The 14703-nt window shown below is 33.0% G+C and overlaps 1 protein-coding gene across 1 annotated transcript in view; it reads right to left on the bottom strand.

The window, feature by feature from the left end:
• Positions 1-238: 238 nt before the first annotated feature.
• LOC149478172 (protein Skeletor, isoforms B/C) overlaps positions 239-14703 on the bottom strand; it is a 38020-nt gene continuing 23555 nt past the window's right edge. The window contains exons 10-14 of the mRNA XM_089709872.1: positions 6250-6391; positions 5448-5571; positions 4962-5092; positions 4322-4485; positions 239-3542 (exon numbers count right to left, since the gene is read on the bottom strand). Coding sequence (XP_089565998.1) covers positions 3381-3542; positions 4322-4485; positions 4962-5092; positions 5448-5571; positions 6250-6391 — 723 coding nt within the window. The 3' untranslated portion in view covers positions 239-3380. The remainder of the gene's footprint in view (positions 3543-4321; positions 4486-4961; positions 5093-5447; positions 5572-6249; positions 6392-14703) is intronic.

The following is a 14703-nucleotide window of genomic DNA, read 5'->3' as shown; positions in this document are numbered from 1 at the left end:
TAATTCCCTAATTTACGTTATGTTTTATCATTTAAGTTTCAGAAAATCCTACCCCTCAAAACAGCATTTTCTAAAATTTATCTACAGATTTATATTTGGAGCAATAAGTGAGGAGACTGCAACCTAGACAATAGACATTGACCGAAACGTAAAGGTCTGTTGTAGCTTCCGAGTTGCAGTATAAGCTGAAAGAAGGGTATTAAGGGAAACTCAATTCTAATTTTAATAAAACACGCAATTTAAGGAAAATTGTTTATTTTTATAAGTACCATTAAAGTAACAGCAATTCATCTTTAAAGTTTGCATTCAACCGATTTATACAAAATGTAATTATAAAAGACTATGCATATATTAATTATTATTAAGTATTTACAATAGCAATAATTGTGTGAAATATTTTAACTATCAAATAAATTACAGCAATTATTGACGATGAATGCGATAGTATTTACTTAGTTATTGTAGTCACGTACGTAATAACCCTCTTTAGAATACATATGAAGTACTTTTATTTGGATTTAAAATTTAACGATGATTTATGAAATATTCACCCCTTTTGGCTCGCATGGAAAATAGACACGAGGTTTATAATATGAGGTTTAAAATCATATTGCTAAAAATAGCATATGGATATATTTTATGCAAATCTACTACTATAAAACAAAATAAAATATTCAAGCTGTAAAATAAACACAGTACCACCTAAAAGTTATGCTCCAACATAATTCTTATGGTTACAAATTGCAATATTTTAATTTAAATCACAAAAACTGAACAAATTATGGACACTATTTTGACTTTAGATCACATAGAAGTAAGAACTACGAAATAATAGGATACTTACATGAAAAATTTCGGTTTTAAATTTGTTTTTTTTTATAATAACCCTGTGACACATAACACCTGTCCATTAGAACTTAATTAGAAAATTACGGTAAGATTACGGTCTAGTAGCTCTAGACGTTTTAAAACATCATTCATGTTATTGTCTGTAAAAATAGTTACCTATGGAATTTATTTATTTAAACTATAAGAAATCGTAGGTATTTTGTGTTTTCATTCCCTCAGTTTTTTTTATATTTGAATATAATTTACGAGCGCTAAATTACAATTTCTGTTACATCTGTTACACATTATGGAAAATACAGCTTCTTCACGATACACACAATAATTATACTGAAATGAATATTAATTATAAACTCTATCACCATTGTAAAGCATTTTTATTTTTAGCATTAAATATTTCTTCTAAAGCAGCTTTTTCACTTGATCTCTATTCGTAGACGTTTATTGTAGTGTGCCTACAAAACATTGTAAATTTTATCTAAAACATAATATTATTTTCGGTTGTTTGAAGTATGTATAATTTAAATTTTATATAATTTTTTATTATTTTCATCCATAGTTCAATTATTTTATTGATGGCAACACTTTAGCATTGCGTCAAAAAAAATAACGTTACATGACGTTTAATTGACCAATAGCAATAATGCAAAAATCCCGCGCTTTTTAGCATACACAAATTTTCAGAAAATATGTGAAATGATATTTTAAAGTCTGCATATTATGGTCTGCATATTATTACTATAGTGTTTTTCCTAGGCTTCTCTTTTTTTGTGGGAAAAGCGCGAAAGAACCGTTTCTTAACCTTCGAGAATTTATGAATTGAAAAACGGGGTTCGTGAATTAAGTATTTCTATAGTTAAATAATTGTAAGTCATCATATTAATAATTACAATTTACACCGGTAATATGTATTGTTTTTTGAAAATTACATACTGATCTAGGTACCTACTCTTAAGCTTCGTTTAAGTGTCGTTAAAATATATAAATATAATTTAATTATGTATTGTCTTGCGTCCATAAAAATCATTGTATACAAATACATACTTAGATTAAAATGGTTTGTGAAATTTATGAGTAAAATGGTAAGTACCGTCCTTTATATTATTTTAGAGTGTTAAAAATTTAAATACATAACTACCTAATATTCACCTATGTATAAACTAAAATTTAAATTTTCCTTTTATCACTTAGTCACAGTAAGTAGATATACATTTTTGTAGAACCTCAATCTTGAATAATTTGTGATATTTCAACTTATGATGAATATTTTGCTTGGTGGTTTCGAAAGGCAATTTAAATATTATAAAGATATGCTAGGAATACATTTATTTAACCGAATTTATCGGCCTTAAGACCATTTTGTAAGATGAGACCTTTCCCTTTGTAATACGATATTATTATTATATGCTTTGTGTTGTGCGTAATTCATAATTTAATACCACATTCATTAATTGTAAATGGAATCAATATTGAAAAGCACAGTTATTATTTCGTCAATAATAACAGCTATGCTTTCATTAAAACAAACAATGTAAAATTATTATCAAAAATCCACACGTTAACAATGCAACACGATGAACGATCATACAAAAAATAATTAAAAATCGGTCGCTATTTTTGATAATTAAATATTTAATTTGATCTGTTCCAAAATGGTAATTTTTGTAGGCATACAATATTGTATATATATGTATTTATATATAATTATAATAATATTATCAAACACATACTAAAAAGTATGATTATCTATATTATATTAGCATTCTATGCACTTTAAATATAATATTCAATTAAATTATCTATATTTACGTTCTCTAATGAGAAATATATATATTTATAATATAATTAAAATTTATTATTGTCTTAATTACAAAGTTTATTGTCAAAATTACAACAGTCATAAGTTAATTAAGTACAACATAATAAAGTACGTAGATAAAAATTCGAAAACATTTCTATATTCTATAACAGTAAAGTATTCATATTATTGTCAAGCACTCCCGCACTTAATTTAAGAGTAATTTTAATTCTATTATTGTCAATATTACATAGTTTTATATAATTTCAGAACTTTTATTATCATATCGGAATCAATTCCATATAATTATTCAACAATCGATAAAATCCTAAAGAAAATGTTGCAATTTTTATTAAATAGTATCATGATTTATTGTCTCCGTTTATATATTCGTCTCGTTCACTCGTACGCAACTAGAAAGAGAGAAAGCAATGATGCATCTCGTTCCTTATTTACGTCTTACGCTACGAATAAAATCTCTAAATAGTTCTACAAACTTCAAATAAGTCTAAAATTTAAAGATAGATGCTCAAATGCGCTTTTAAATGTTTTGATATGAAATTGATATTTTGTATATTGACATTAATACCCTTTCATAACTGTACAATAGGAAACGAGCTCTGGTCTCAGTCTGTGGACACAATCTTAGATAAATAACATTATTTTTTATTAAAACTCCTTACACGTTTTTACACATGGCAACCCCACCAGAGCTCGGTACGAGTATCGGAACGCTTTATCTAATCTGTGCGTGTGTGACAGCTGTCAGGATTGTGACAATAATTGACAGCGCGAGAAATGGCGCGATTTTGTTCGCGTCGCTTTGTCCCGGGAGTGGGATCGGTGTTCCCGGGTCTACCACGTGGATCTTCCAGCCGAGGTTATTGTGCGTGTAACACTGGAATTAAATTAATTATTAGTTGTACAGTAACGGCTTTACTAATAAAAAGTTAAACAATGGATAAATTTCAACCATTTTCTACACAGATCTAGTACTAGTGATTTTCTACCATAGCTGTTGCTCTTGCTCACATGAAACGTCAATCATAAAAACAAGACAGGTTATTGCAATAACTAATCCATTGCATAGCGAATGGGTTACATTTTATTAGTAAGACCGTAAGTTCTTAGTGAAATATTTATTTATTCATGCTTTATTAGTTGAAAAGCTTTAATAAAATATTGATGAAATTTGCTTTGAAACAGTATGATGAATGAAAATAGCCTTACCATGCTTTTTATGTATTATTGCTTTCTAAAGTTTGGTATAATTTCAATTGTTTTGTTGAAATAAAACTTATTTCACTATGTCTGCTTTTAAAACGAAAAATATATGTCTGCCAATCAGGTAAATTGCAGCTTATAATGGGGTTAAATAATAAAAACAATGGGATTGGTATGTAGTAGGTATTTGATATTTTCTACGTTCCACGCTCTACGTACGAATTTTTGAAGTGAAACTTCTTTATGCGCGTTGAGAGCAAAATTTTAAGTCGCATCATGGCAATACCGTTACGTCATGGAGTAAAACAATTTCGGTATCTTTGAATTGCCAAAGAAGTTTCACTTCTGTCACGTGTGCTCGGCACACACGCTCTTAAATAAGGGATTCGAATAAAATAGTTTTACCTTCCTTGAATCTTGTCAAAGAAGTTTCACTTCTGACGCTTTCCTTACCTGATAGTACACCAAATCAGGTGTTTCATGAGCCACAGTCCACTCGAGTACAGCAGGTTCTCCCTCGTTGCACTCTAACTGGAGAGTTTGCATGTACTCTTCAAATGTCTCCGAGACCGCTGATTGGTCGGTTGTTTTGTGCGTCCATTCGCAGTAGCGGCCCACTGGGAAGGTAATATTGTTATAAATTATTTATAGTTTATGCTTTGAATAGGCTTTATAGCTTCAATAGTAGAATTTTGCTTATCTTACAAGTTAATGGCTTTTATTTATTCAGACATACTGACAGTGTATGTAAATAATTAGAAGATATAATTTTTTATATTTCTTCAAATCTACTAAAAAATACATATATTATATAAGCGCGCGATTTAACGCAATATACCATCATTTATTTATTGTATTATGTATTTTTTACTTAATATTCTTAAAAAACATGGAACATCAACATTAATTTAATTATAGTTCATTTAGAGGCGTTTTTTATTCGTAAAAATGAGAAAAAGGGTTATATCTCTACTATAATAATATTATAAATGCAAAAGTATATCTGTATGTCGTTCTTACGCCTAAACCACATAACCGATTCGGATGAAATTTGGCACGATAGTCAATAAAATTAACTAAGAATATGCCATACCAGCAGTAGGGTACGGATATCCTTCATTATCATACGCCACTCCGGCGAATACGCGCTGCTTCCTCTGATCCTCTTCTCTTTTTTGTCCAAAACCTCCCTCAGAGGAGTCGCTTATGTAGAACGGGTGGAATCTGGGAAATTAATAAATATTTAATATGTAAATATAGATTTTAAATTAATAATAATGAGGGTAGATTTTTTATAATAACAGAAATGAAAGTAGCATTCTTTGAGGGTACTTCTCGAATTTTTTATCCTGATAACTTTTGTACATAGTATTGCGGGTCTCATTATTCATAGCATAAATAAACTTTTGATTCTATCATAAAAGATTAAAAAAATTCATGGTTTTGAAAATCCTGAAGAAATGAAATTGATTTTGCGTGAACTCGAAAATCGAAATCCGTTAAAGCGTAACCATTTTAGCCTGAACATAGAAATTAAAAAGCTCAAATTAAAAAGTTGTTTCAATATCGTATTTATTACTTAGCCGGGTTAGTCCGATCGTCCCCCCCTTCCACCAAAAAGGTATAAGTTTTGCCGCGCTCCACATATATTTCGGGGATCAGCTGATCGTTGATGTACCACGCTATGCCCCATGACGGATGACCTGTTAATTTCATTTATTATAAAAAATAATATTCTTCCATCCAGAATTGTTGCATAGGCTTTCTTGAATTGTCGTAGTAAATTGATCAAATTTCTTTATTTGTAGAACTATTAAGATAACCATGAAAAATGTGAACTAAACTGAAAAGTTATTCATGGATATAATTGACACATATCTATCACTAAAACACACTTATTTAATCACATTCTTAAAACTAAGATAGTCTAATTATATTCATATAAAAAATAGTGAATATTTACCATACGGTAGGAATCCATTTGTAATTTCATTGTCTGCGTGAAATTTAAGAATAATATACATTGTGTTAGTTTTTCTTAAAGTAAAATGAAAATTGTCACGTTGCATAAATAAAAGTTTTATGAGGGTAGTTATAAAATGATCAAATAATCATTTATATAAAATGATTAAATTATATCGTATCGGCTGGGGTATGCTTACGTGAAAACTAAAACCAAGAATAATTAATACACACTGTTACAATTCATTACATAATAATGCGAAAGACTTATACCATATACGATCGATCCATGTCGTAATATACTGTCGCTCGGTCTCGACCATTTATGGTCCAGTTCTGTGCGTGTGTTTGTACATGTGTTGTGTTCTCTGTGGGTGTTTATATGTATGTGCATGTGTTGTGTAGTGTGTGTCGCTCACCAGTAACGGGCGTGTACCCGCGGCGGCCGCCGGCGGGCCCGATGCGCGCGGTGAAGTTGGCCAGCCCGGCGAGCACGCGCGGTCGCCATGGGGCTGGCCCGCCCGCTTCTAGCTCGGCCAGGCCGATGCATGTGTTGTCGTTCTGTACAACCAGAACAATATTTTTTAACGTGTTTCATTTAGTTTGCGCCTCGAGAGTTAACAGCTGTTTTAAAAGTTCTGTGAATAATTAATTGTAATTAAAGTATATAAGTTACATATCACTGTGTAATTGGTGAATTTAGTGAGACATATTTACGTGAAGCAGGTTTGCAAGTAAAATTTGTTTCTAAACTTTACTATTTACGTATTTTTCTATCATGAATTGTGCTGCGTGTAAGAAACTCTTAAGACATGATGAAAAACTGGACTGTACTACCTGTTCGGGGTCTTACCACTATAAATGTATCAATATTTCCGCCGAATACTTCAAGAAAAATATTAAAGAATTAAAGCGGTCGTGGCTTTGTCCTCTCTGTAAGAACGTTACATCTCGACGTAAAGGCGATGAAACACCCGCTAAAGCCCAGTTAGAAAGCACTTCTCATGAAACCAGCTCATCATCAAATGGTTCCCCTGTCATCCCACCTTCCCCAGTTACTTACGATCAGTTGAAATCCCTACTTGAAAGTAATATAAGTGCCGCCCTCACTGAGATAAAAAAAGAATTCTCGAACACTATTAACGTTTTGCGCGATCAACTGGCTGATTATCAAAACGAACTGCATACTCACAAGGAGAAAATCCTGGCACTGGAAAACGATAACGTTTCACTGAGGGCTGAATTAAGCACCATACGCGATCAACTTTCTACTCGGGACACGACAAATCTAAGTGATACTATTAACACATTACAATCCGAGTTAAATGAACGTTATCAGCTTGATTTACTCAACGATGTAGAAATATCTGGCATTCCCGAAACTAACAACGAGTCCCTGACACATCTTGTTATCACCACTGCACTAAAACTCGGTATCACAATCGAGGAACGCGACATCGTATGTGCATATCGCATAGGGGCTAAACATCGTACTAATCATTCTACGATTTCTGCTAATGACTTGCACCCTGATTCCCGCTCCCCGCGTCCCCGGCTTATCGCTGTAAGACTCACGCGCCGATCAATAAAGAATGATTTTTTAAAGCAGGCTCGCATTAAACGCAACTTAACTACAGCTGATCTAGGCCTCCCACCTCACAATCAAAAATCTATATATATTAATGAAAGATTAACTAAATCAAATCGCCTACTTTTCGGTAAACTACGTGAAATGTGTAAGGCACAAAATTGGAGATTTGCTTGGACGAAGGAGGGACGTATATATGCAAGGCAAAGTGAAACCACAAAAATTTGTTTATTTCGTAATGAACACGACATTACCCGTGTATTCAAACACAAAAATGTGCTGCAAAATGATGATAACAAAAATTAGATATATTGTATTATATAATAGTTTTGAGTTTTATTTATTTGAATATTTTGTATTTCGTTGTTGTGGATTGCGCTGTGTATGTATATATGATATTAATCTGCTATTAAACTATTCATTTTCTGTCTTATATTCAAATTCAATACTAAAAATTATGTACTTTATATTTTGGTCAAACCCTTTCTTTTTACTCAACTTTTTTCTAAATAATGTGTTACGTTTAAACTTTATGAACTTATATTATATTGTGAAAATTGTTTTAATGCTTATTTTAACTTTACTTTATGTCACTATTTTAATTATACAAATGGTAGATAACTGTGGTTGCGTTTTGGTTGTGCTAAACATAGTATCATGGTTAGTTATGGCAATATATGTTAAATTTATTATTTTGTTCATTTACTTTCTACTCCACAATACAGCTGATGATTCTTCAGGTACCACTTTAGACAATGAACACATAAAAATGTATAAAATCATATCATATTATAAACTTTTAAGAATTTTGGGAATAGCCATCCTATTAAATAAATTTAATCCTATATTGTATATCTTACACAATCATATTATAATATCACTTTATTATTTATATATTACAACATACCTATCATATGAGATTATATATGTTGACATTATCTTTAATATTATTTTTGTTATTGCAGTTGAATCTAAAAGTAAGTATTTTAACGAAACATTATTTTTTAGCTTAAATTTTTATTATAGTGTACCATACATTTATTCTTATCAATTAAATAATCGCACTCGGGATACGTATAATTTTAATATTATTGCATTAAGTATTTATTTGTCATTTGTAATATTATGGCCAAGCGTACTAGTTTAACTATTGGATTTTTTAATGCGGGTTCTCTGGGTTCACGACAGGATGAGTTCCGTGTTGCATTCGATCGCTCACAACCTGACATCTTTGCGATCAATGAGACCTGGCTTCGGGATGGGCAGGAAGCACATGCTCCTTCATTGCCCGGCTTTAATTTCCGTCACCGACCCCGCCCACCCGAAGTACGCAGTAGGGGTGGAGGTGTAGGGTTCTACGTAAGGCGTGGTATGTCAGCGCGAGTCTGTACCATTTCTTCTTCTCCTGCATCTGTCGAACAGATGTGGCTGAGGATGAAGATAAACTCTCGTCGCGTCATTGTCGGCACAGCATACCGCCCGCCGTGGCTTAACGTCGATGTCTTCTTGGACACTTTAACAGACACTATTTCTGCTTTCAGTGACTACGACTACCTGGTGCTCACCGGTGATTTTAATATAAATCTCATTAACAAACGAGACCCAAATACCGCCCGCCTGAATGCATTCTTACAATCTCTGCAATTAGTAAATCATGTCAATGAACCTACACACTTTACTGATCATAGTCAGTCACTCATTGATGTTATTTGTACAAATGCTCCTGTAGCTAAAATAAAAGTTGAACATATCCCAGACCTTGGTGCTCATGCAATTATCACAACAGAATTCAAATTAAGAAAAAACACCTGTTCCCCCAAACACATAATATTTAGACCATTAAAAGACATAGATCTTAATAAATTGAATAAAGCTGTTTCTGTTCTACCCTGGGACACAATTACGCGTTTATCCGATGTGAATCAGATGGTAGATGCATTCAATCACTTGATTATAAACCTATTTGACTCATTTGCCCCTATTAAGAAGTCTTTGATAAAAAAAGTGTCGTATCCATGGATAACCAGTAACGTAAGGTACATGATGAAGCTGAGAGATGAGCAACATCATAAATTTCGAAAAACTAACCTAGACGTTCATCTTCAGGACTATAAACATTTGAAAGGATTAGTGAACACTAGCTTGTTCTATGAAAAGAAAGCCTTCTTTGATCACAACGTAAACCAACATAAAAATAACGCAAAACTTCTGTGGAAAAATTTGAAAAGAAATATTATCCCTGACTTTAAATGCACTGGTGAGATCCCGCAACACTTGTGTGACGCCGACGCAATTAATAATCATTTCCTTGATGTTCCTGGTCAAAGTACTGCTGACCCTGTCGACCTCGCTTATTTTGACGAAAATCGTTATTGTGACAGTTCTTTTAAATTCGAGCCCGTTAGTGAAATCTATGTCGGTAAACTTATTCTTGACATCAAAAGCAATGCAGAAGGAGTCGATGGAATCACCAGGGACATGTTTATTTTAACACTTCCACATTCTCTTCACGCTTTTACTGCAATTATTAATAAATCTCTCTCTTCATCACTTTTCCCATCGCAGTGGAAGACAGCCCTGGTGCGGCCCATACCAAAAAACAGCAATCCTACTGCCCTCAAAGACCTTAGGCCGATCAGTATTCTCCCCTACCTCTCAAAGATCTTAGAGCGAGTTGTCTACAACCAAGTCACTAAGTACTGTGAATTAAATAATATCTTGCCGGAGTACCAGTCAGGTTTTAGAAAACTGCGTAGCACCTGCACTGCTTTGATTGATGTTGTGGATAACTTGCTCTCTGCACGCGACAATGGCCAGCCATCGATTCTAACCCTGCTCGATTTTTCTAGGGCCTTTGACTGTATAAATATTTCTCTTCTTCTCTCAAAGCTTAATTTCTATGGTTTCAATCCTATTTCTTCATCTTGGTTTGATAGCTATCTTCGCCAACGTCACCAAAGAGTAATGCTGGTTAAAGGTGACGGAAACAGAGACTTTTCTTCGCTGGTGCCTGTCAATAGAGGAGTTCCCCAGGGCTCCATTCTCGGTCCTCTTTTATTTATAATATATACGGCAGATATCACCTCTTGCATACATAACTCCCAATATCATTTATATGCCGATGATTTGCAACTTTACATGCCTGTTGATAGAGATCGAATAGAAGAATGCACCAGGAAAATGAATGAGGATTTGGAACGCATATCTGACTGGTCTCGTAAAAACTCGTTGGTTCTAAATCCATCCAAGTCTAAATATCTTGTTGTTGGCTCTAAGAAGCAAGTCTCTAATTTGGTCACAGCTGATCCTACTGTTTTTGTAAACTCCACTCCTATAGAGCGGGTTACAGTTGCTCGTAACCTGGGCATCGATTTTGACGGCCAGTTAAGGTTCGAAAATTATGTCACTAATTTAGTTAGCAATTGCTTTTATAGACTCAAAGTGCTTTACAATATTCGACCTTTCTTGAGTGTTGACCTACGAATAAGGTTGTGCGAAAGCATCGTACTTTCTAAATTAAATTACGCTCTCCCTGTTTATGGACCTTGTCTAACGGCAAAAGTGCAGCGTCTTATTCAGAGAGTGCAAAACTCCTGTGCCAGATTTTGCGTGACAATCCCACCCAGGTCTCATGTCACCCCTTTTCTTAATAGCATAAAGTTTTTAAAAATGAAAGGTCGGCAAGATTTATTATTGGCTTGCCTTTTATTTGATACGATCCATACAAAGCAGCCTGGATATCTGTACACAAAACTATTATGGCGTAAGGATACTAAAAGGGGTGAAATAAGAAGTGGAACTCAAGATTTATCCATCCCCCAACATAAAACTACCGCCTTTCGTGGGTCATTTAAATATAATGCGACGAAATGTTGGAATAACATACCACCTCCAATAAAAAAACTCAAGTGCAAATCCAACTTTCGTCGCACTTACAAATCACTACTGCTCAAATTACAATCATCATAATTTTATTTCCTTTGACTATACGTATCCAAACTTATAAATTAACACATTATACATACATACATACCTACCTATATACCTACATATAAATACTGATTTTACTTGACCAAATATATCTATTCTACTGCTTATATATTATTATTATTACACATTTATTATTTCTTTACATTAATAATTAATTATTCTATTTTTATTATACTTATATATACCTACTTGATTGGAGGCGCAAACTATTCATCTGGGTATCTGGCAGAATTATCAGCGTTGTGGAGCTTGCTCCCACAACACTATGCTGAGCCAGGGCCTAATTGCAGCCAGCGCGCAACACAGATAATACATTCGTGTACTTTTTTAACTATAAGTGTAACTAATAACTGTAAGTGTTGTAAATCTATACATATAATAAAATCGTAGGAAAGTCAAAACTGTACATTGAATATTTTTTTAAAAGAATACATAATCCATGATCTATAATCGATATAGAAGCCAAAAATATAGTTTTTAGAATTTTTGTCTGTTTGTCTGTTTGTCTGTTTGTCTGTTTGTCTGTATGTTTGACCGAGCTAATCTCGAAAAGTACTGCATAGATTTACTTAAAATTTTGCATGTATATTCCTAAGAGGTCGAGTGAGGATAGTTTAAACATATTATCATGATATCACCTTCGGGGGAGGAGCTGTGAGCCTTTATTTTTCTTACATATTCCGTGTACTACGACAGCGTACAATCTAAAGACTCATGTTTAAATGTTGGTTTCGAGTAAGCCATGCTATTATCTAGCTTTACAAAATAAAAACTATGTCATTTACGTAATTTGGGCAGAGAAACAGTTAAATGAATCTTAGCAGTATAAAGACAAATTTGAAACAGCGCCATCTATGAAGTGTTAGAAAAATCAAACACACGTTAACTATTGGAAATTAATAATCAAATGACGCATATATAAATGTTGTTTGACAATATCTAGATTGACACTATAAAAATTATGCCATTTAAGTAACTTGGGAAGAGAATTTTGTAACAGCGCCATCTATGAGATTTCGTAAAAATCAAATCAATTTAGATGTTAACACTACTGAATACACAGTTGGAAATTAATAATTTAAATATAATTATGTTATTTATTTAACTCTTTAGCCCATATCTTCCCTTCCCTATAAGGTATATTTCGTGTAAATAATAAATATACTACATTTTTTTAAAGTGAGGGTAGATGTTTATTATTTTAAGTAAAACTAGACACCATTATCTACAGTTAATCTAATATTGATTGCGTTCATTAGTTACAATTTTAAAAATCTTCGTATTTTATAAATTTACTAGCTTACCGCCCGCGGGTTCGTCCGCTTTGTCTAAAACCTAATAAATTATATACTAAAACCTTCCTCTTGAATCAGTCTATCTATTAAAAAAACCGCATCAAAATCCGTTGAGAAGTTTTAAAGATTTAAGCATACAAAGGGACATAGGGACAGAGAAAGCGACTTTTTTTATACTATGTAGTGATATTTATAAAGCAATAGAATGCCATAAAACCAAAAATATCAAATGCAATCTTCGTGTTTTGTGAATTTTCACCATCATGCGTTCCCACAAAAAGTAAGTTGTTACTTATAGGTATTTATTTTTTATAATGATAGCAATTCATGTTTTTTGTTGGTAGGTATTATATTACACTTTTAGAATGAAATAATAAAATGATGAATTCTTTTATTATTTTGAGGTGCATTGGGAACAGTAGTTTTTGATAAAATTTTATTCGTAAGTAGCTTTTTTTATAGATTTACAGTTAACTTTTGATTTTGTTATTTACAGATTCAATGCTCATAAAATTATATCGCCTTTGGAAGACGATTTCTGCTGATATTTTTACAACACCACTTGAAAATTGATGATTTGATGGTAAAGATAGTAGCAGCGAGGATTAAGTGGAAATTAGTAATCATCCGCTTCGTCAATTTTTGACTGAAGTTAATGTCCAACGTATGGTTCAATCATTGGAAGTATCTCGGGAAGTTTTGGAGGATATTTTTCAGGAAGGAGAGGAGGGGCAGCCAACCACATATCAAACGACTACGTTTTAGTACCGAAAAAAATGTTATTCCAAATGAAACGTAAATTTTGCACTCACAACTGTACAAGTAATGTTTTTATTTTGACTTCGCGGTTATCTGATTATAATATTTATCGTTATGGCGAGGTACCGACCGTACTGGGATCAGAGTACATGATACAGTTCATCATCCAGGATTGCTAAGAGCATTTTAACACTGAAAAAGATGTTTTCTTTGAATCGTAGTTGCATTCATTTATTTATTTTTAATCATTTTACATAATATGTTTTATATTTTATAAATATAATATCATTTTCATTATTTAAGTAGATAAAATAAATTATGTAACGGTTTTATAAGAAAACACAGTATATTTATTAGGCGACGGTGATTTCTTCCAGGCAAAAGATATTCATCAGCTCAATAAAATTGAATAGTATGTTGTTAGTTATTCTTTAGATTCATAATTGTAATGAGCAAACTTTGACTAACAGTCAAAGTATATTTTAACTAATACTACTTAATATCTATTATGGGTACAGGCCATAATCCACCACGCTGGCCAAGTGCGTGTTGGCGGATGACACGTCATGTCATCGAACTTTTTAATTCTTCGACATGTCGGTTTCCTCACGATGTTTTCCTTCACCGTTCGAGCAGTGGTGATGTTACAACATGCGCAGATAAATTGAAAAATCAATTTATTTCCTGCGCGCTCGCCTGGTCTCGAACCCCGGACTTATCGATTCGAAGTCCGAGGTCTCACCACTGAGCCACCACTGCTTATCTGTATTATTATTGCTTGGTAATTAATATATTTTCATGTCGTATACCTAATTATAAACATAAGTTTGATGTGTAATTAGCTGGATTTATTTTTACACACTCACAGACTTATATTTTATGTTAAAAGAGTGTTAATAGTGTAAATCATGATATTTTTTCACAATTAATAATAATCCTTTTTTCTTATGGTGTTGGCATTAAATTAAACCGCGCTGTCGTTTCGTTCACAAAAAGTGATGTTATGAGGAGCATATTCGGTCCTCATATCATAAAAAATCTGTGCGAAAACAATAAACACGTGTGAGGCCCTCACGGCAGATCGGGGCGGTCTGACGCGAAGTGGGGACAGCGTTGTCACTGTATCGCTCTTGCCACGCTGTTCAACAGACTTATTCGGTAGTTCAGTTTTGTGTTAAGACCGCTGTGACAACCAACCCGTGAGACAACCAAACCCGGTCTCCCCTACTATCCCGTGAGAC

The sequence above is a fragment of the Colias philodice genome, chromosome 23 (assembly GCF_061535455.1).
Source record: "Colias philodice isolate Cphi_HAF_F1 chromosome 23, ilColPhil1 Martin Lab GWU primary, whole genome shotgun sequence".
Taxonomy (NCBI): Eukaryota; Metazoa; Arthropoda; class Insecta; order Lepidoptera; family Pieridae; genus Colias; species Colias philodice.
This window is presented reverse-complemented; position numbering and strand designations above follow the sequence as displayed.